The 21,293-nt window shown below is 38.8% G+C and overlaps 2 protein-coding genes across 2 annotated transcripts; both read right to left on the bottom strand.

Moving 5' to 3' along the window:
• Positions 1-972: 972 nt before the first annotated feature.
• Positions 973-2,976, bottom strand: LOC121976058 (molybdate transporter 2-like). The gene has a single exon (XM_042528049.1). It carries the CDS (start codon positions 2,959-2,961, stop codon positions 1,249-1,251), a length of 1,713 nt encoding a protein of 570 aa, XP_042383983.1. The 5' UTR covers positions 2,962-2,976; the 3' UTR covers positions 973-1,248.
• A 971-nt stretch (positions 2,977-3,947) lies between these two features.
• Positions 3,948-6,881, bottom strand: LOC121976048 (GTP-binding nuclear protein Ran-3-like). Its single transcript, XM_042528039.1, has 8 exons — positions 6,747-6,881; positions 6,586-6,655; positions 6,117-6,173; positions 5,915-6,032; positions 5,186-5,275; positions 4,924-5,103; positions 4,769-4,846; positions 3,948-4,279 (listed from the first exon to the last, which is right to left on the bottom strand). Exons 1-8 carry the CDS (start codon positions 6,747-6,749, stop codon positions 4,210-4,212), a joined length of 666 nt encoding a protein of 221 aa, XP_042383973.1. The 5' UTR covers positions 6,750-6,881; the 3' UTR covers positions 3,948-4,209.
• Positions 6,882-21,293: the final 14,412 nt, after the last annotated feature.

Genomic DNA, 21,293 nt, shown 5'->3' with positions numbered 1-21,293 from the left:
TTATCTCTCATCAATCTACTTTTCCTAATCCAAGAGCAGATCAAGGAAGGTAGTCTAGAGGATTTTATTCCCAAAGTGCCAATTTAATCCATATCTAAGTTAAGGGTAGAGAATACGGGTCTTGGGGAATGATTCATTATAGATAATCTTATTCTATTTTTTATAAGAGGTTATTTTCATAATTCGAAATCATGATTTTTGATCATAAAATAATAATTTTATGATAATAAAACAAAACGCCAAAAAAACATATACTAAAACAAAACGCCAAGACTCCTCTTTAAAGGACAGAATGGAAATAAAACAAAACGCTGTATTTAAAAAAGTTTCTTTTCTAAGGAAAGGCAAGAACCCCTAATTTCCTATCCGATTCTATTTTATTCTTTTCTGACTTATATTAAATATTTCTCCATGTATTCTCGAATTCTTTTGATAATATAGGAATGTTCCTCTTAAGCACTCTGGGAGGATCAAAATGCATGATTGAAACCAAATATCCCATGAGTTAGGAAGGTCGCACTCCACTGTGATATGGAGGATTTGTTCTACACTGAAAGAAAAAAAAAATCTGTCATATGAGATCTCGGGGAAAAGGATCGGATCCTCTGATCCTCTTGTCCTGATCCACTCCTGGATCGGAACAAAAAGATTGATGAGAGATAATGACCTTCACCTATTAATAGATGGAGGGACATTGCCCCCCACTAATACAAAAGCTGGACCATGAATTGGTCCAGTCTTTGCGAACCAGAAGATCCGTCCCCTCGGGGAAAGATCCATTATATATAATTTTATCCTATTTTTTATAAGAAATTATTTCTAAAATTCAAACACATAATTTATTTTATCACATAATAATAATATTATCGTTGCACCTAGATCCCTCAGAAAGAAAATCTTACAAAATCAAAATGATGTCTTTCTTACGCGTTGCAATTTCTGGCATATTATGTATCCTTTTCTACATCAAAATTTTGTTACGAAAAGTCACCAGTAAATAACACAAAAAGTGTTACATAATTATTCTGTTCCATAATAACATAGCACTAACAAAGTTATAGAAATGTTCAATATGAACAAGAGATTATAATGATGAAATGGATTCGATTTTCTCCCTAAATCACAAATTATGACTTTATTGTTTCAAATTCCAATCGAGATAATGAGGTGCCACCTGATCTGTGCAAGAAGAATCATATACGCCATCATGGCATCCAAGCGAACGCTAATCTCGTGCCTCGCTTAGTCTCACTCGGCGGGAGTTCCGGCGGCGGTTGATGGCATCAAGTGGCGCAGCCACTCCACCTCGCGCAACCTCAGTACAAGGAAGAGGGCGATGCCGCACCCGAAGCCCAGTGCGGCGCTCGACCCGGTCAGCGACACGGCCGTGCAGACGAGCATCACGAACGAATCTTCCTTGTCGCCCATGTCCCTTGATGCCATGGCCAGCTCGATCCCCGAGAAGAGCAGCAGGACGCCGAGGATGCCGATGGGGAACCCGCTCAGCATCCGCACGAACGAGCTGCCAAAGAGAAGGCCTAACGACATCTTCGCCACCCCCAAGAACAGCACCGACGCCCCGCTCCGGCCCCCGAAACGGTACTGCCCTGCAAGCCCACCGGCGCCGTGGCACACCGGCATCGCCCCGAACCAACAACCCACCAGGTTCATGGCCCCCACGCTCACCGACACCGCCGTCGCCGAGACCTCATGCCCCCTCACCGGGAATAGATCCGTCGCCAGCTTGCACACCGCGATCACTGAGTTGAGCACCGAGAGTGGGATCTGCGGGATTGCCGCCCGCACGAAGCCCACTTTCCAGTCCTCCCAGGTGATGCGGACGATACGGATCGGGGAGGGGCCGATCTTGAGGTCGGCAAGGATGGAGGGGTCACGGGCGAAGCAGAGGGCCACGCCTAGCGCGAACACCAGCAGCGCCGCCGGGATCCAGGAAGAAGATATTCGACTCCGATGGGGAATCGATGGATTCGGGGTTTGGTTAGGCGGATCGTCGCCGGATCCGGAGGCAAGGACGACGAAGAGGAGGGCGGAGAGGGCGAGGATAAGACCGTCGAGGCCGAGCCAAGGGCGGGGACCAAGGGATTTACCAGCGGCGAAGTCCTGATCGTAACGAATGTATTTGATGGCGGAGAAGGCGAAAGAGAGGCCCTGGGAGAGCTGAACACCACGGACGACGGGGAGGGGGATGAAGCGGTAGAGGACAGACATGAGGCCGGTGGAGCCGAGGAAGAGGAGGACGGCCGCGGTAGAGATGCCGGCAGCCATGATCTGGGGAACAGATAGATGGGCCGAGGATTCGGAGATGGCGACGGCGGCTATTGACTTCATGGGCTGGACGGGCATGGGGAGGCCGAAGAGGAGGCCGGTGACCGCGTTATAGAGGCCGGTGAAGATGAGGGTGGTGCCTAGGTCGAGGTGGTTAACGAGGGAGAGAGCGAGGACGATGGGGATGTAAGTGCCGAGGTCACCGACGGATCCCCCCAGCTCCGCCCAAACCGAGGTCTTGAGTCTGAAGCTGGCGGCCGGTGAGGGGATCTTACAGGGAAGGCAGAAGCACCTGCTTCTGAGGGCGGCGCGGGGGAGGAGGGGATTGCCATCTGCACCGTCTTCCGCCATAGTCGTGGCGGAGAGGCAGAGGAGGAGACAAATGGTGCGGGGCGACGACGCTTGGCGTGCTTCAAGCGCCGGGACAATTCCTCGTCTAATTGTGGCTTCCAGAAATGAAACAAACTTTCTTTGTGCACTGAGCGGCTGGACAATGGGCCGTGCCTGGCCCGGTCCGCAGCACCAGCCCGCGTGCCGGCCTAGGCAACGGATCGGGCAGGACCCGACCATCGTCCCCAGTAGAACTGCCCTCCACGGCACCACCAGCTCGATGCAATGCTCGTCACGGCTTCGCGGGGGCCCCTCGATTACTCTATGAAAGTGAGAGACGGCCATGCCGTTGCGTGGCTCCCCAGCTTTCTCATCTCTCGGTCGCTTCTGCGACGGCTATGGCGGTGCCTTGTTCGCCTAGGCCTACTCTTTTGTCCTCCCCTCAAGCTTCAGTCCCCGCCACTCTCCTTGCCAGTTTCGGGGTACGTTGTTTTCGAGTTAGCGGAGCTAAGACGGTAAACAGATCGAACTGAGTCGAGATTTGAGATCTTCAAATTTATTTGATAAGATAATTAAGTCGAATCGAGTTTAAAATGAACTAAGATGAATATTCAAGTTTGACTTGATTTATTTTATTTTATTTATTATTTATTTAATGTATTGAAAAAATTTTTATTAATAAATATAATTTATAAACAGAACTATACATATATATTCAAATTTATTTGTTTAACTTAACAAACTGTTCAAATTTATTTGTTTAATTAATCTTACGTATATTAAATAAACATAAACAAATTCTTATCAAACCGAACACTAAATTTGTTCACGAATATTTGATTCATTTACCATCCTAAGCGAAGCCAACTCTCTAACCGGAGCCCTAAATTGATTAGAATGAAAGGGACGGGAAAAGATACGTTTGCTTTGTGGTTGCAACTTTCTTGGCATATCCTGCCTCCAGAATGAGAATAAATTTCTCGTTGACAGTGATGGCCGCCGGATATACTTAAGCTAAGTGATCAGACAAACTCCCTACAATTCTTCAGAAGAGGATTTACAGGAAAGGGAGCAAGGGAAGGCAGAATCCTGGTGGCTTCATGTACTAAAACATATCTTTTCATAAACAATAACTGGATTATCAGTGCTTCTTCCTATATAAGTTCACCTCCAAGAAATATAACAGAACTCCTGTGGATTTTTTTTGTTTTATTTTTGGGTAGGAGAAAGGGGGTTATGCCGTGCAGTATATTGGAAAAATATGTTTAAAAGTGAGGTGATAAAATGGTAAACATGGTAGGAATTAACATATCATAGGCCAAACAAAAAACTTGAATGACAATCCGACATCAGTTTGTATTTGACCAGAACCTCGCTAGCAGAAACCTGGCAACATTTTCTTCTCATTTGATACACACGATAGGTAGAAAACCAGCATCAAGAACACCACTACTTGCTCCAAATAAAAAAGAAAGATGCTTGAATCAACTAATTGAAGTATCCAACGTCAATTCTAATGCAACTCCAAGCAATGGTTCAAAACACAAGACAACTATGTAGAGCTCACTATTTTGTAGTATTGGACCAACAAATTTAATCAAGCAGGTCATCATCATCGTCGGGAAGAGGCTGAGCAGCAGCAGCTGCAAGCTCGGCTTCATGTCTAAGAAAGAATAACAAACAATCAGAACAGTCTGAAATGGCATAACTTGGTTGAGTAAAACTAGATTTCATTGGGCATAAATCAGACGATATGCTATTACAATTGATGTTTGCACAAAGAACATGCCAGTTCATGGATGCAACAGTTATCTACTCATTACACAAACAAGGATCATCAGCTACTTGCAAATCTAAGTCAATTTTTTTGTAATAGAAAACCAGATCTGCCAATAATAACAATGTAAATGTGGTCCTATAATGAGTTCATATGGATCATTCTCTATGCTGTATAACATAAGCAAACCTAAGTTGAGTATATGGCAATTGAATGTATACATTTATCATCATCCACCTACAAAAAAAAATCCAAGAAACCTCCAAAAATATAAAAACCAAACTCAATTATCGCAAGCAATAATCAAAAAGTTCTTGGAATCACAATGTAGATAGGGAAACAAAATTTTAGACAGAAACATATAATTGAACATACTGTTGCTGTGCAGCCAAGTCAATCTGAACTTCAGGAGGTGCCAGTGCAGGTGATTCGACAAAGTGAAGGTTAGGGTCCCTGGAACCACATTTATCATTACTTCTAATTCTTGATTAGATAATCTTTAATTGATATCAGAACCAAATCATACTAACCCTGCAAGTTTTCTGGCAAGATAAAGGAATGGCTTCTCAAAATTATAATTGCTCTTTGCTGAAATCTCATAGTACTGGAGATTCTTCTTCCTGTGAAATGTAACTTGTTTTGCTTTAACTTGCCTACTCTTCACATCAACCTTGTTGCCACACAAAACAATAGGGATATTCTCACAAACCCTGATTTCCAAACAAATCGGACAGTTAGACACTTTAAAATATCAGGATAAGCTTGCTACGCTTAATGCAGTGAGCAAACAACCTGCATAAATCCCGGTGCCATGTGGGAACATTCTTGTATGTCATCCTTGCAGTCACATCGAACATGATAATAGCACATTGGCCATGGATGCTATGAAAGAAACACGGTAATAGTCAAGTTAAAATCAACAATAACCATTCCACAAACAAAAATATATTCAGCCTCAGTTCACAGATGCAATCCATCAAATTACCAACTAAATTGAGAAAGCACCGTATGTTTGACATTTAAATTTTAAAAAAGAAGGATTATTGACTGCTTTGCCAAGGACTCCAACTTTTTTGACAGAAGAATGATATTTCCACTAAATTACATATCAACAGTATGTTTCTATTATATCATATCAATTTGACAAGACGACATTACCATACATTGAGGGACAAATATTTTCATTAAAAGAAAACTAACGTTATAAACAGAAAAGAAAATTCTAAATCAAGCAAAAGAACAAAATCTTATATGACAAAAATATTCTGAGTAACAAATGAATTTCAAATAAGTTATACGGTACCAGTATGGCATATGTTATCGATATCAATGTCAATGATGAAAAATTATTTAAAGAAATAGAATCTTATCAACTATTTCAGCATTCCATGCATATACGAGTAAATCATATAATACAGCTCAACCATTGGTTAAAACACTGAGGGTTTAAGACAGACACTAACTAGCAGATTCGTCCGCCAGAAAATACAAAGGCGAAGGTGAAGATGAGTGAGAACATACTAGTATCCGTCTCGCAGACCACCAAACTTCTCCTGACCAGCAGTATCCCAACAATAGAATCGAATCTTGCCACAGTTTGTAAAGAAATCCAGCGGATGGACCTCAACACCAATAGTAGCTAAAAAAAACCATAAACAATACCACAATGTAGGCATACTAAGTCAAAACCTAAAAGAAAATCTTGAACGAGCATGATACTCACGTTCATACTTCTTCTCGAATTCACCAGTAAGATGGCGCTTCACAAATGTAGTTTTCCCTGTGCCATACAAAAGGAAAACCAGGATTTTTTTTAAAAAAAAATCGAGGTCAAAAGATAGGATTTTTTTTTCCAAATAAAAATACAACAACGAACAAAGAATGGAAAGAAACAAAAAAAAAGAAAAGCACTTGTGTGTTTCACTGTTACAAGAATAAAGACGCCGGCGCCGCCAGCCTCTTAATGAACATAGACAAATATTGATTCCGTTACAGTGGCAGCAATAACAAGATGTTTTTTGAGCGAGAGAAATTACACGTGAAAGAGAGAGAGAGAAAACAAAATCATCAAAGAGTTTATTTGCTCCAGTAACTGATCAAATCGGAACGACGATTATTTGGACGAATCAGATCCTAATGCTGGAGAAGTTGAAGAAATACACAAAAAATTACAGAGGTAACAAGGGATTCACCTGTTCCACCGTCACCAACGAGGACGAGCTTAAAGCTAGGATAGTCCACAGTTTGCTGGTTCGGTAATGCCTGCACACAGCATACGCGATCTAAAGAATGAAAAAAAAAACACAAAACAAAAAAAATGCGACAAGAAATGGAAGTGGATCGGAGACGTTACCATCTGATCGGCTACCGATGATGCAAAGGGGAAGAGGAGGAGAAATGAGAGGGTGCGTGGATTTTAATGGCGGAGCCGAACCCTAAAAGGTTTAGGAAATGATGTGGTTTGCCACGCAGGGTCAGCTTGATTTGAACGCGACTCTCTCAGCCGTTGAATTCCTCGATCGACGCTTCGATAACGAATATCCAAACCGAAAAGGAATTGGGCCGGGCCTTATCGACAATTCTGATGGCCTGAGCGAATTATTATTTTAATGTTTGTTTTTCTAAGAATAATAATAATAAACATCTTGGAAACCCTCCCATTCTGTATCATGTCGGCCGAATGTTCAGAAGTCTCAATTAAGTGACCGGATACTCTTATGGTGCTTGGTTTACGGAAAAGAATGGAAATAGAAATGATTGATTTATGGAAGAGGATGAAATAGAAAGAGGATTCATTGAATAAAAAATGAGAATGAGATGTTTCAATTCGATTCCTATTCTTCTGATTTTATTTGGTAATGATTCAATCTCATATTTAAGGATTTGAATTCATGGGATCCATCATCAATATCCCAAATCAAATCAAACATCAACTTTCAATCTCATTCCTATTTCTCACTTTCATTCCATCAAACCAAGCAATCCCTTCCATTCCAAATCAAAGTTAGAATGATCAGGGATATTCATAGGTAGGGATGGTAATTTTCCCTATGAATTTGGGGCCCGTAGGAAAAATCCGAAATTGGGACGGGAATCCTCAATTTATTCAGGAATAAGGATGGGTTCGGGGATTTATTTCGGAGATGGGACAGGTTCGCGGATAGGAACCCGCCCCGAAAATAATAATAATAATAATATTATTATTATTATTATATTTTTAAAAACATTAATAATAATATTGATAATAATATTAATATTTAAAAAAATTAAAATATTAATAATAAAATTATTATTATTATTGATATTAATATTAATATTAATATTAATATTAATAGTAAAATAATATTATTATTAAATTAATTTAGGGATGAAAGCGGGGATGAGGATTTGATCCCTGATAGTTCGGGTTCGGAATTTCCTCGAATTTGAAAAGGTGGGGAATGAGGGCGGGGATGAGGATGGCAAACTCGTCCCCGCCCCGCCCCATTGTCATCCATATTCATAGGAAGATCTGAAGTATGTCAAAAGTGACTAAGTACTTATAAGAAAGGTTCAGAATATGTCCGGATAATTAGACATTCACGGGGAGTCCTGAAGTAGGTTAAAAGTGACCGAATACTTGCAAAAAGGTTGAGATCATAAAAGTAATGGTGGTCCTTCATTTAAGGGAAGAATTGTTGTAATACAATCAAAGTCCCACATTTGAAATATATGAAAAAAATCATGGGTTTAAAAGGATGTAAGAGTCTCTATTGAAATGAGACCTTTTGGGTAAAGCCCAAAAATAAAGTCATGAGAGCTTACGCCAAAGTGGATAATACTATGTCATTATGAAGATATGTGAATATCCGTTGGATACAACAAATTGTATCAGAGTTATGGTCTAGATCAAATGTCATGTGGGGTGATTTTGAACGAAGTTGTAGAGAGGCCCGGAATAGGTTAAGGTGGTCGGATACTCGCAGGGAGGTTAGGAGCAGTTCAGGGTGATTAGATGCTCACGGGGAGGACCGAATCATGTCAAGGTGGTCGGATACTCGCGGGGAGACCTGAAACAGGTTAGAGTGATTGAATGCTTGTGGGGAAGGCCCGAAGCATGTCAGGATGACCTGATTTTTACGGGGAGGACCGGAGCATGTCAACGTAGAGATCTGAAGTAGGTCAAGAGTAATTGGATGATCGCGAGGAAACCCGGCCCATGAGAGTAATTGTGGTCCTTCATTTGAGTGGAGAATTGTTGTGATACAATCAAAGTCCCACATTGGAAAGATATGAAAAATATCATGGGTTTAAAAGGATATAAAATATCTTCATTAGAATGAGACTTTTTGGGTAGAGTCTAAAAATAAAGTCATACGGGCTTAAGCCCAAAGTGGGCAATATCATGTTATTGTGAAGATATGTGAATATCGTTTGGAAATAACAAATGGTACCATAGCACCTGGAGCTTTCTCCCCTGTAACCAAATGCTCGCGGGGAGGCCCGAAGTAGGTCAGAATGATCAGATGCTAACGGGAAGGCTCGTAGCATGTCAGGGTAATCAGATGTTCGCACAAAGACCTAGAGTATGTCAGGGTGACCGGATGCTTGTGGAGAGACTCAGAGTAAGTTAGGATAATCGGATGCTTCTGGGGAGGCCCGGAGCAGATCAAGAGTGATCGGATGTGGATGTTGACGGGGAGTCTCCGAGCAAGTCAAGGTGATCGGATGTTTGGGGGAGATCCAAAGCAGGTCAGGGTGACCAGATGCTCGTAGAGAGGTCCAAAGCATGTCAAGAGTGACTAGATGCTCACGAGGAAGCTCAAACCATGAGAGTAATGGTGGTTCTTCATTTGAGGAGATGATTATTGAGATACAATCAAAGTTTCATATTAGAAAGATATGAAAAAGATCATGGATTTAAAAGAATGTAACATATTTCCACTATGACATGATATTATCCACTTTAGGCCTAAGTTCTCATTGTTTTGCTTTTAGGATCTACCCAAAAGGCGTCATGCTACTTAAGTTGTTGTAGTTAAAAAACTCGTAGTTAAACCTTGGGTTGAGTTGATCGATCTACCTTGTTGTGTGTATCGGTCATCTCGTCCCTTCTATTAATAATGCATGTCTGGCCTTAGTTAGTCGGGTCGTGCCTATGGCACTGTTATTTTGAAAAAAAATTAAAGTGCTTAAAGCAAGCTCAAGCTATAGATATATTAGCATGTGATAACATCACATAATTTCGTTCCTATTGTGTTGACATTGGGTATTGAAGTAATGATTAAAAGGGATAGTTGGGGATATTCATATTTCATAATCAGAGGTGAAATTCTTAGATATATAAAAAATGAACCACTGCGAATGCATTTGCCAAGGATGTTTTCATTAATCAAGAATGAAAGTTGGAGTATGCGACTTAATTTGACTCAACATGGGAAAATTTATCAGGTCCAGACATAACGAGGATTAACAGACTAAGAGCTCTTTCACAATAAAAAAGTTACATGTATAAATCTTCTTTGAGAGGTAAAACTCTCAAATAGCATATCAAAGCATGCAAACATAGGAGTTTTGTTTCTCTACAAATGAGGTAAACCTCACAATCAGCTCTCAATCCACACCTACAATCATGCATCACATGGACACAAGTCACCCATTATATGTTCATTCAATACAATCACATAAACTCACTCATTCAAAGCAAAAGAAACAACAACATCATCACGCTAACAACCTCCGAACATGAGTTATCACACAACCCAGCCCAAAACTGACAGTCACACATACAAGACATACAAGAGAAAGTACTACATTGAACTTTAGTCCACAAATCGGTGTATATGAATCTGAACTTTTCGAAACATCTACTTAACATCTGGAGTAAACCCTTGGAAATGGCATCTATTACAAGCTTCCTAAACAAAATAGATCAAGCTAGATATGTCAACATATCGGGCTTTCATCTTCCTGTTGCCACCATTGTAATGCTGCCCAAAAATTTGATATAACTCTCCAACTGAATGAAAATCATAGTTGATATCTAACCATATCGTCACCTTATTCCAAAGAGTACAAACAATTAGGCATTCAAAGAATAAGTGATGGTTTGATTCTTCTTGCTATCGACAAAGCATGTACGGTTCATATTCCATTCTATCCGCCATTCTTAAGTTCCCATGTGCTAACATCCATTAGATGAAGCGATGCTTTGGCATTATTTCTAGTCTCCATACCATCGACGTTGACATCACCTCCAAACCTCTAGGCATGAAAAATCGATAAGCATTTACAGTCCCTTTACTTTCCCACATAAACCATTCAATCATCCTCATGTTTGTTGCTCCAACTCCACTTGTGGCCCTTAGGATTTTATTCCGAATATCTATAAGCCTCTTGATCAGTTGTGAATTCGAAGCTTTGGCTTCCTATTGCCAAAATCCATCCCCTTTTACATAATGTTGATGCACCTATTTGACCCATAATGTGTCTATTTTGGATTGAATCTCTCATAATGTTTTACTTAATAGTGCTTCATTCTATGCTAGAAGATTTTGAATTTCATACCCTTCATCTTATTTTGAGAGACAAATTTTAGCCCATGATATAGGAAGATGCTTAAAGGATTATGCAAACATACGACAAATAACCTTGATCTTCTTAATTTCTCCACTATGTATAGGAAGCATAGAAAGTCAAAAACACTCCATACATTGGATGGCCATTCCTACCAACTTAAAATGTCTCGCATATGATAAAACATGCTTAGGCCAAACATTTATCCTTACTGTAATAGCATCAAGAAATGGTCTATAATTAGTAATTTGTAATTTTTCCGCGCTAGTGGGATTCCTAAATATCGAAAAGGGAAAGTGCCTTCTTGGAACCACATAAGACTAATCAACCAATCTTTTATCCTTCCATCAACTCCCTGTCATATAAACATGTGATTTTTGGGGATTAAGTTTCAGCCCCGATTCCCTTCCAAGCTGGTCCAAACAATCCACTAATTATTTGATTGAAGTTTCATCTGCCTAGCTAAACAACATTAAGTTATCGACATGTACAAAGTGTGTGATACCTACCTCTTTGCACCTTAAATGGAAATGAAAAGAGAGAGGCAAGGAGGTAACTCGCAGCCTTCTTGATAGCACTTCAATGCACAATCCAATGGCAAAGGGGATAAAGGATCACCTTGTCTTAAACATCTTCTTCCACTAAAAAAACTATATATACCACCATTTACAGAGATAGAATAGGATACTATCATAACACATTCCCCAATCCATCCATAATATCATTATGGGAAATTAAAACCAATGAAAGTTGTCATAAGGAAGTTCCAATCAACCATATCAAATGCCTTCTTGAAATCTACTTTAATCATGCATCTTGGAGAGATCCTTTTGTGAGTATATTTCCATAGCAATTCTTGAGTTAGATTTATATTGTCTCCTATAGATCACCCATGTATGAAAGCTGCTTATACTGGATCCAAGAAATAATTCATTATCTCAGTTAGTCGATTGACCAAAACTTTAGCAATTACTTTGTAGAAGACATTGCAACAAGAAATTGGACAATAGTCCGAGACACCCGTAGCATGGTCCGCCTTTGGCACAAGTGAGATAAAAAAATGATTTTATTGTTAGTAGTTTCCCACCTTGAAAAAATTCCTATACTGCTGTAATAAAATCATTACCAACAATATCCCAAGAAAAGATATAGAATTTTGAACTATAACCATTCGAGCCTAGCGCTTTCACACATCCAATGTCGTTAAGGGCAACCCTTATCTCTTCTATTGCAATCGGCTTGCATAGATCCATAGATTGGCTAATGGTTAGCTGCCTTCCAAGGATTACATTGTTGTCCATAGGGTTGCACGCATCATTTTGATCAAAAAACTCATGAAAGAAATCAACAAACTCCTTCGCTACTTCACCCAAGCTTGTTGTTTGTTCCTCATTCCTTTTTGTGAGTGTAACAATAACATTCCTTTTGTTATTCCTCTTCATCACATCATGAAAGAATTTGATGCACTTATCAACGCTCCGTAAGTAAACATTCTTCGCTTTTTGTTGGTAAAATTATTTTTCTGCTTCAACAAATAGATTGGCTTGCTTTTAGATATAGTTATACTCCGTGAGGATTGGCCCTCCTGCCAAGATGCTCATTTGTACCTTCTCCAAATTTTCTTTTCTTCTCCTTACTTTTTCAAAATGTTCCTAAATTACTTCTTGTCCAACTTCCTCAAACACTCTTTCAATCGGAATAACTTTGTCTTGAGAATAAATTGAGCATTATCGGTAGCCGAGGTTGCCCATAAATCTTTCACAATAGTAAATTCGTTACCTTAACAACCACCTTAGTGTCGGCCTCACGGATATGGAGAGAAGTAAATACAAGTACATAGGTGTTAGGCTATTAGCCCCACGAATATAGAGGGAGGTAAATACAAGTACACAGGTGTTAGGTGTATGGGGGGGGGGGGGGTAAAATTCAAGTTGTCAGTTTCTAAGAATCGACCTATGACCATTATACCAGAGATGTCATGCGCTCACCTGCCCATGAGTCTTTCACTTGTTTTTGATAAAAGGTAAATATATATTATTAAAAGTGTACAACCATATACAAAAGTGATCTTGGAGCTCCTTATGTCATATTTAACTAATTGTTAGATCTGGAAGGGGAACTGTGATCGCATCCATGTAATCACCTGTATACCATCTCTCATACTCTCTGCTACATATGTTGGCTACCTGCTTATCCTCAGTATGAGATACTAAAACTGAGATATCAATCAACATCGCCCATGATCTCCTCATCCCCATTGTCCATACTCTATCCTGTGTCCTCTATCAGTCGATGCCTCGCACCCTCCATGTCTTGTGTCACTGTCTTATGTCTAGAAATCATCAATGGCTCCAAGTAATCTCTGTCAACCTCTCCTTGTGTCATGGGTTATGGGCCACCTAGTGTCGCCTCAAGTCCCATCAAGTCACATTTAACAAGTGACAAGTTGTCAATGGATTTGATGTGCTTTTATCGTGATCTGTTTGCTACGGGCTAGATAGAACTTTGTGGTGGGTCTATGCACCCTTATGGGATTTTTGACAAAATCCCAGTCATAAACGAATTTGATATTGTCCTTACCGTGAGCCGTTTGTTGTGGACTTGATAGATCTTTATAGTGGATCTATTCACCCTCTTGGATTTTTTTGTAAAGTTCCAACCATAAATGAATTTGATATGTCTTTACCGTTAGCCGTTTCTTGCAGACTAGATAAATCATTTTAAGGTGGATCTATTCACTTGTACACCACATCACCGTACATCATCATCCTCTCATTGCTCTCACTCCGACATACATGCTCTACTGTATGACTCCCTACACTGTAGTCTCTCCTCCCATACATCATCCTCATCTCCTAAGGCCCTCCCACATACAATCCTCATGCTCTACTGCATGTCTCCATCCGCTGTGGTTGTCCCTCTCAGCTCTCTGCTCTCCTCACTCCTCACTACACTCTCTCAATGGTGTCATCTGAGAAGCTCCATTCATGATGCTAGTGTGCTCCTATCGATGTCTTGAATCCCATTAACATCCTGCTCTAGTAGTCGTCCGCATATCCCTCCAACCAACTGTTGGGATGAGTCTTTCACGAAAATAGGTATATGTGTATAAATATGTTTTAAGAGGTAAAAACTCCCAAAGCAGCTTATTAAAGCATACAAAATGTCTAGGAACTTAACCCTCTACAATTGAGGTGTACTCCATAATCAACACTCAATCTCTATACTCAATCATGCATCACATGGGAGCATTCTACCCATAATGATGTATCACAATATAGCGCACATAAGATATATCATGGGAAACTATGACACACAACAAAGTTACACACAATCAATCACAAAACTGAAACAATCAATACACCTCATGAAGTAACTATCACCAACTGGACCATGCTAAAGCCAAATGAGAAGCATTATGTTGGATTGAGATCCACAAACCAGTGCACGCAAATTTAGACTTTACGAAAAATCCAATCGGTATACGGAGCAATCCCTTGATACCAACTTATGTTGCCAGCTTTCTATATGAAATATATCAAACTTGAGATGCCTATGTATCGAGCCTTCATTTTCTAACTGCTATCTTTATAATTCTGCCCTAGGACATGTTGTAATTCATCAAAAGAGTGAAAAACTAGATTAATGTCCAGTCATTGTTTCACTTTACTCCACAATCCACAAGTCATAGAGCATTTAAAGAACAAGTGATGATTTGATTCTTCCTGATGATGACACAATACATATTCTTTGTTTTACTCATATTCCATTCTATCCTTGGTTCAAAAATTACCATCTGCTAGCATCCATAAAATGAACTGATGTTTTGGCATGATTTCTGGCCTCCACACTATCAAATTCCAAGTCACCTCCAAACCCCTTGGTATGAAGAATTAATAAGTTTTTGCAACTCCTTTTGCTTTCCTGACGGACCAATCCATCATTGTCATGTTTCCTCTACTAACTCCATTTGAGGCTCTTAAGATCTTGTTCAGGATTTCTATAAATCTCTTGATCAAGGGCAATTCCGAAGCCTTGGTTTCCCATGCCAAAAAATCAACCACTTTCTCATAGCGTTGATGCACCCACTTGACTTATTAGAAATATGTTTTGACTTTGATATCCCTGCTAGAGTGTATACTAAAAGCCTAGCTTTTTGTAAACATTTATTTTGAAATAAAGAATCACATTGGTCAAATGTCTGTATTTATATGCTAAGTATAGTTGTTCAATTAATTTATATTGTAGATAACATGGTGTGTGGTGTCACACATAGAAGATCATGTTATCAGTTTCTTATAAGTTATAAAAAGTAGCTCACGACTAAGATGGATAGGAACAAACCATTGGAATAGTTGTAGTGTAATTTGGTATTAGTTTATATTGACTATAAAATTACACTAGTGCACTTTGAGTATATTGAGCTAGACCATTTAAGGTAAGTTCTTTTTATACTGACTGCATAAAAGAACAAGGCCTTTATTATTATGGAAGTGTGTGCTCTTAATCCTAATATAATAACAAGCACATATATTTAGTATTTATTTCTTTAATTTATCAAAGGGTGCGATTTAGTTTGATAAATCAATAGGCCCGATAAGTTGAGAAATAATATTATTTATAGTGTGTGTTGTTGATTATAGAAGGAAACTGTGCCCTAGAAATCTGGGCTGATGATGTCCCTAAAATGAGCTCATAAAGATTGTCATGTAAACCCTGTAGGTAGACTTAATCCGACATGACGATGAAGTTGAGTAGTACTACTCTTGAAACTAGATATTAATTAAGTGAGTTGTCAGTAACTCATTTAATTAGTGGACATTCTATATCTTAAACACAGGGAGACTAACACACTTATGATAAGAAGGAGCCCATATAGTAATATGGGATTGGTGCGTTAATTCAATAATAGCTCTTTAGTGGAATGAGATATTATTGATGAACTCGAGTTGGGTGTTCGGGACGAACATGGGAAGCTCAAGTTCATCGGGAGACCAAAACCAATTCCTCCTCTCGGTCTCTGTCGTAGCCTCTTATTTATAAAGTCTTATATCCACTCATACCCACCTTCATACCCACCTTAAGGTGATCGGCCAAGCCTAGCTTAGAGCCCAAGCTAGGGCCGGTCAAACTAAGGTGAGTTGGTGGTCGGCCCTAGCTTGAACCCAAGCTTAGGTGGTCGGCCAAAACAAAATAAATTAAAAGGATTTTATTTTTAAAATTTTTTCTTATGTGGAAGCCATGGTTTTAAAAGATAGTTTAAAATTTAAATATTTCCTTTTATTGTTTTCTACAAAAGATTAAGAGAAATGTTTGATATCTTTCCTTATTTGTAGTTAAAAGGAAGATTTTAATTTTTGATAAAACTTTCCTTTTTTGTAACCATCCTCATGATTTTAAAAGAGAGTTTTAAAATTTAAATATTTCCTTTTATAGTTTCTACAAAATATTAAGAAAAGATTTGATATCTTTCCTTATTTATAAATTGAAAGGAAGATTTTAATTTTAGAAAAAACTTTCCTTTTTGTAAATTATCCATATGTTTTAATAGAGAGATTTTAATTTATAAAAGTTTCCTTTTATGACCAACCATGAAGGGAATTTTTAAAAGAAAAATTTTTATTTAAAAATTTCCGGAAACAAATTAGGAAGTTTTAATTTTGTGTTTAAAACTTTCCTTCCTTGGACGATTAGATATGACCGACCACATTAATAGAGAAAAGGATTTTTAATTAGTTAAATTTTCCTTTTCAATGGCAAGGAAAATAAGAAAGTTTTTATTAAAACTTTCCTTATTTACCAAGACCAAGGAATATAAAAGAGATGGTAGGGGTGTCTCACCTCACAACAATACTTCTATTATTCCTCTCCTCCTTGGTGGTGGCCGACCCTCATCCTTCTTCATCTCCTTTTCTGGTCGGCGGCATCAACTCTTGGGGAGTCCTTGGTGGTCGGATTTTTCTTGGAGAAGAAGTAGAGAAAGGAGGTTTTGTTTCTTTGCATCCCTTGGAGCTTAGTGGGTGACCGAAGACCTTCATCTCTAGGAGATTCTTGGTGGCCGAAATTTGCAAGGAGAAGAAGGAGACTTGGGTGGATTCTCGTCTCGGTAGATCGTCGCCCACACGATGTCCGAGATAAGAAGATGAATACGGCAGAAAATCATGAGGTCTATAAGCGATAAAAGATATAACTAGTTATTAGTTTCCGCATCATAACTAGTTTATCCTTTTATTTAGATCTTGAAATACCAAACACAAGAGGCTAATGAATCTAGGTTATCGAATTTATGTTTTCGATTTTGTGTTTCTTTTGTTTTTCGAATTTGTGATTCGATTGTTCTTTTTGGTTAAACCTAGGGTTACTATAAGGAAATTAAATATTAAATTTCGTTGAAAGACTTTGTCTAGGAAGTGGTGGATGCTTCCATACCCAAGAAGGCCTAGTGTCTCGCCATGTTTAACGTAGAAGTCGATCTCTGAAATTAATATATAATTGAATTTGTAACATGGGTGGATTTGGATCAATAATGTTAAGCATCGTTTGCGATTCAAGTCTAAACCACTAAGAACAGATAGATTGAATTTGGAATCAATAATGTTAAGTTCCATTTGCGATTCCAAATTTAATTTCTAAATAACACAATAGGTTGTTAGGAAAGGTTCAGGACTTGTACAAAATTTTTTGTACAGGGGAACCGGTACGATATTCTGAGTAGCAACCAACAATCCCATAATATCTTGCTTAACAAACCCTCATTCCATATAAGAAGATTCCTAAGTTTATATCCCCCATCTTGCTTTGATAGAAAAATCTTTGATCAAGATATAGGTGAGTGTTTTAAAGACCAAACAAATATACAACAAATAGTTTTTATCTTGTCAATTACTACACTAGGAATTGGAAGTATTGAAAACCAAAAACACTCCATACCTTGGAGAACCGTACCCACCAATTCCAAACGCTTGACATATAATAAGGTATGTTTGGGCTAAGCATTTATCCTTCTTGTAATAGCATCTAGGAGCGGCTCAAAGTTAGCAATTCTTAGGTTTTTCGTCTAGGGATGTAAATGAATCAAACGGTTCACGAGCTATTCGGAGCTCGATTCAGTAAAAAGCTCGTTCGAGTTTGTTCGTTTATCTTATCGAGCCGAGCTCGAGCTTGATTTCGAGCTCGACAGTTTTATCGAGTCGAGCTCGAGCTTAAGGATATTCGGCTCGTGAGCTCGTGAACATGTTCATTTATAGGATCGCGAGCAAAAAAAATGAGCCTTAAACCGAGCCAAAAAATGAGCTCTAAAATGAGCAAAAAAACGAGCTCTAAAATGAGCATTAAAATGAGTTTTTAAATGAGCTAAAAATGAGCTTTAAAACGAGCCAAAAATGAGCTCTAAACGAGCCCGAAAACGAGTCCGAGCTCGCTTAACGAGTTAGGCTCGTTAACTTTGATAATCGAGCTAATAACGAGCCGAGCTCGAACTGTTCGCGAGCTTGATAATTCTAAAACAAGCTGAGCTCGAGCCTTGTGATAAAAGCTCGATTCGAACTCAAGCCGAGCTCGAGCCCGAATATTACTTAAACGAGCCGAGCTCGAGCCTAATACTGTTCGGCTCGGTTCGGCTCGTTTACATCCCTATTTCCGTCGCTAATGGAATGCCCAAGTACCGAAAAGGAAAAGAATCTTCTTGGAATCCCATGAGACAAAGAAGCTGACCCTTTAAACTTGCATCCACACCAACCATGTAAACTTGCATTTTTTTTAAGAATTTGCTCGCAGCCTCAAAATCCCTCCAAAGTAGTCCAAACATTCCACTATGTGTTGTGTTGATGATATATCCGCTTGATAAAATAACATTAAGTCGTCTGCATAAACAAGATGTGTAATGCCCACCTCCTTGCACATTGGATGAAAATGAAAAGATGATAAATTGGTGGTGGTTGATAAAACTTCAATACATAGGCCGAACAACAAGGGAGAAAGGGGATCCCTTTGCCTAAGTCCTCTTTTACTATTAAAGAAACCATATATGCCACCATTTAAAAAAATTTAATAAGATATCGTAATGACACATTTCTTGATCCAACTATAATATCGTTGGGAAAAATCAAAACCAACAAGATCCGACATAAGGAAATCCTAATCAACTATATTAAAAGATTTTTTCAAGTCCACTTTAATCATGCATCTAGGAGAGATCGTTTTACGTGCATACTTCTAAAGTAATTCTTGAATTAAATATATGTTATCACCTATAGAACGTCTCTTGATAAATGCTACTTGAGCTAGATCAGATAAGAAATTCAAGACTTCAGATAATTGGCTAGTAAGGATCTTTACAATAACTTTGTAGAACACATTGCAATAAGAAATTAACCTATAGTCTGAAACACTCATAGCATGGTCTCCTTTCAGCACAAGTGAGATTAAAGAGTGATTCAATTACTTGAGTAGCTTGCCATTTTGAAAAAAATTCCTGCACAACTACAATAAACTCATTGCCAATAATATCCCAAGATGAGGTACAGAATTTCAAGCCATAACCATTCGGTCCCGGAGCTTTCCCGCATCTAATATCATGTAGAGCAGCCTTTATTTCTTCTAACTCAATTGGCTTACAGAAGTTTTCATATTGTCCCATGGTTAGCTTCCTTCCCGTGAGTTCATTACTACCCAAAATGTTGCATATATCCTTTTGGCCAAACAAATCATGAAAATAATCAACAAACTCTTTCACTACTTCACCTATGCTTGTTGTGGTTTGCTCTCCATTCTTTTTCTTGAGTGTGATGATTGCATTTCTTTTGTTGTTCTTTTTCACCACATCATGGAAACATTTTATACATTTGTCCGCACTTTTCAAATAGATATTCTTTATTTTTTGTTGATAAAGTTGTCTTTTCACTTTCGCTAGTAGGTTGACTTACTTTTTTATGTGACTATAATCCATAAAGGTTGGACCACCATTTAGAATGCCTCTTTACACCTCTTCTTACTCTACCTTTGCTCTTCTTGCTTTTTCCAAAACGTGCCCAAAGTGCTTCTTGTTTAACTCCCTCAAACGTCCTTTCAATTGAAACAACTTTGTTTTGAGAATTAATTGAGCATTTACCATTGTTGGGGCTGCCCATGAGTCTTCTACAACTTTCTTAAAATCTTCATACAATGACCATATGTTAAGGAATTTAAAAGCCCTATTTGGTGGCTGGTCCTTAGCTAATGTGTGCACAATGGTACATGAATGATCTGAAAGACATCCAGGCACTGTAAACTTTGCATAAGTTTCAAAATCTATCATCAACCAAAAGGAGTTTACTAAAGCTCTATCTAACTTACAAGAAATATTACTATTAGATCATGTAAAATAACATTCAATAGATTGGAAATTCACTAAATCACAAGTTTGTGTAAAAATCTGCAAGTCCCTAATTTCATAATTTGTAACTCGAGACCCCCTTACTTTTTATAAATAGATAAATAAGAGTTAAAATCTCCCATAATCATCCATGCATTAGAAATAGTGGCTCCTAGATCTATGAGCACCTCCCATGATAGTCTCCTTAGCAATTGAATGCAACATATATGTGAAAGTCACCAAGAAGCCCCTGTTGAAAATGTGACATTGAACATGACAATGTATATATTAATCGGTGGTCATGATAATTTCCATATCAATTTTCTGCAAGTCCCAAAGAAGTAGTATGTGACCATGGTCAGAGAAGCCATAATTATGTGCATGACTAATACTTGAAAACCTTCTTTGTAATATTGGACCTAAAGAGATCTCATTGAGCTTTGTTTCCATTAATGTCATATCTTGAATATCTTTTTGTTGGAGAAGGTGCTACACTGCTTCATGCTTTAGGGACTTGTGGAAGCTCCTAACGTTCCAAGAAGCTACCTTTATTTATCACCTCTTCGGGCTGCTCGCACCCATAGTCGTCTGCCACTAGTTGGGGCCGGCGTGCTATTTCCCATATCACCACTTGCATTTGTTGACGTAATTGAGGGCAAATAGGATGTTGATGCCTCAGATGTTGTATGGATTGTCTTACTTGCTGCCTCATTTTCTTGTGAGTCCGTGGAGGATGAAGAGGATGAAGAGGTCCCCAAGCTAGAATATGTCAGCTGTGTACTGCTAGTGGTGGTTGCACTTCATCACTTCCTTGAGATACTTCTGCACTTGCTTCCACCGCTTGAGGAATCTATTGTTGTGACATTTGATCTATTCGGTGGGAATCATTGTTCTCAACAATAGGGACACAATAGCCATTGGTATGGGACTATTTACTAGAATAATTGCAAGATCATTTTGCTCAATTGCCACCCCAATATTTGATCTTTGTTG

Source organism: Zingiber officinale, chromosome 1B (assembly GCF_018446385.1).
Source record: "Zingiber officinale cultivar Zhangliang chromosome 1B, Zo_v1.1, whole genome shotgun sequence".
In the NCBI taxonomy this organism is placed as follows: Eukaryota; Viridiplantae; Streptophyta; class Magnoliopsida; order Zingiberales; family Zingiberaceae; genus Zingiber; species Zingiber officinale.
This window is presented reverse-complemented; position numbering and strand designations above follow the sequence as displayed.

What these genes read in the sequence shown, in the direction of transcription:
- LOC121976058 (XM_042528049.1), bottom strand. Translation starts at nt 2,961, where the DNA reads ATGGCCGTCTCTCACTTTCATAGAGTAATCGAGGGGCCCCCGCGAAGC.
- LOC121976048 (XM_042528039.1), bottom strand. An exon ending in ATTCGAGAAGAAGTATGAAC is followed by an intron (nt 6,033 to 6,116) that starts GTGAGTATCATG and finishes GGTTTTTTTTAG; the next exon opens with CTACTATTGGTGTTGAGGTC. An exon ending in GGTCTGCGAGACGGATACTA is followed by an intron (nt 5,276 to 5,914) that starts GTATGTTCTCAC and finishes TTTCTTTCATAG; the next exon opens with CATCCATGGCCAATGTGCTA.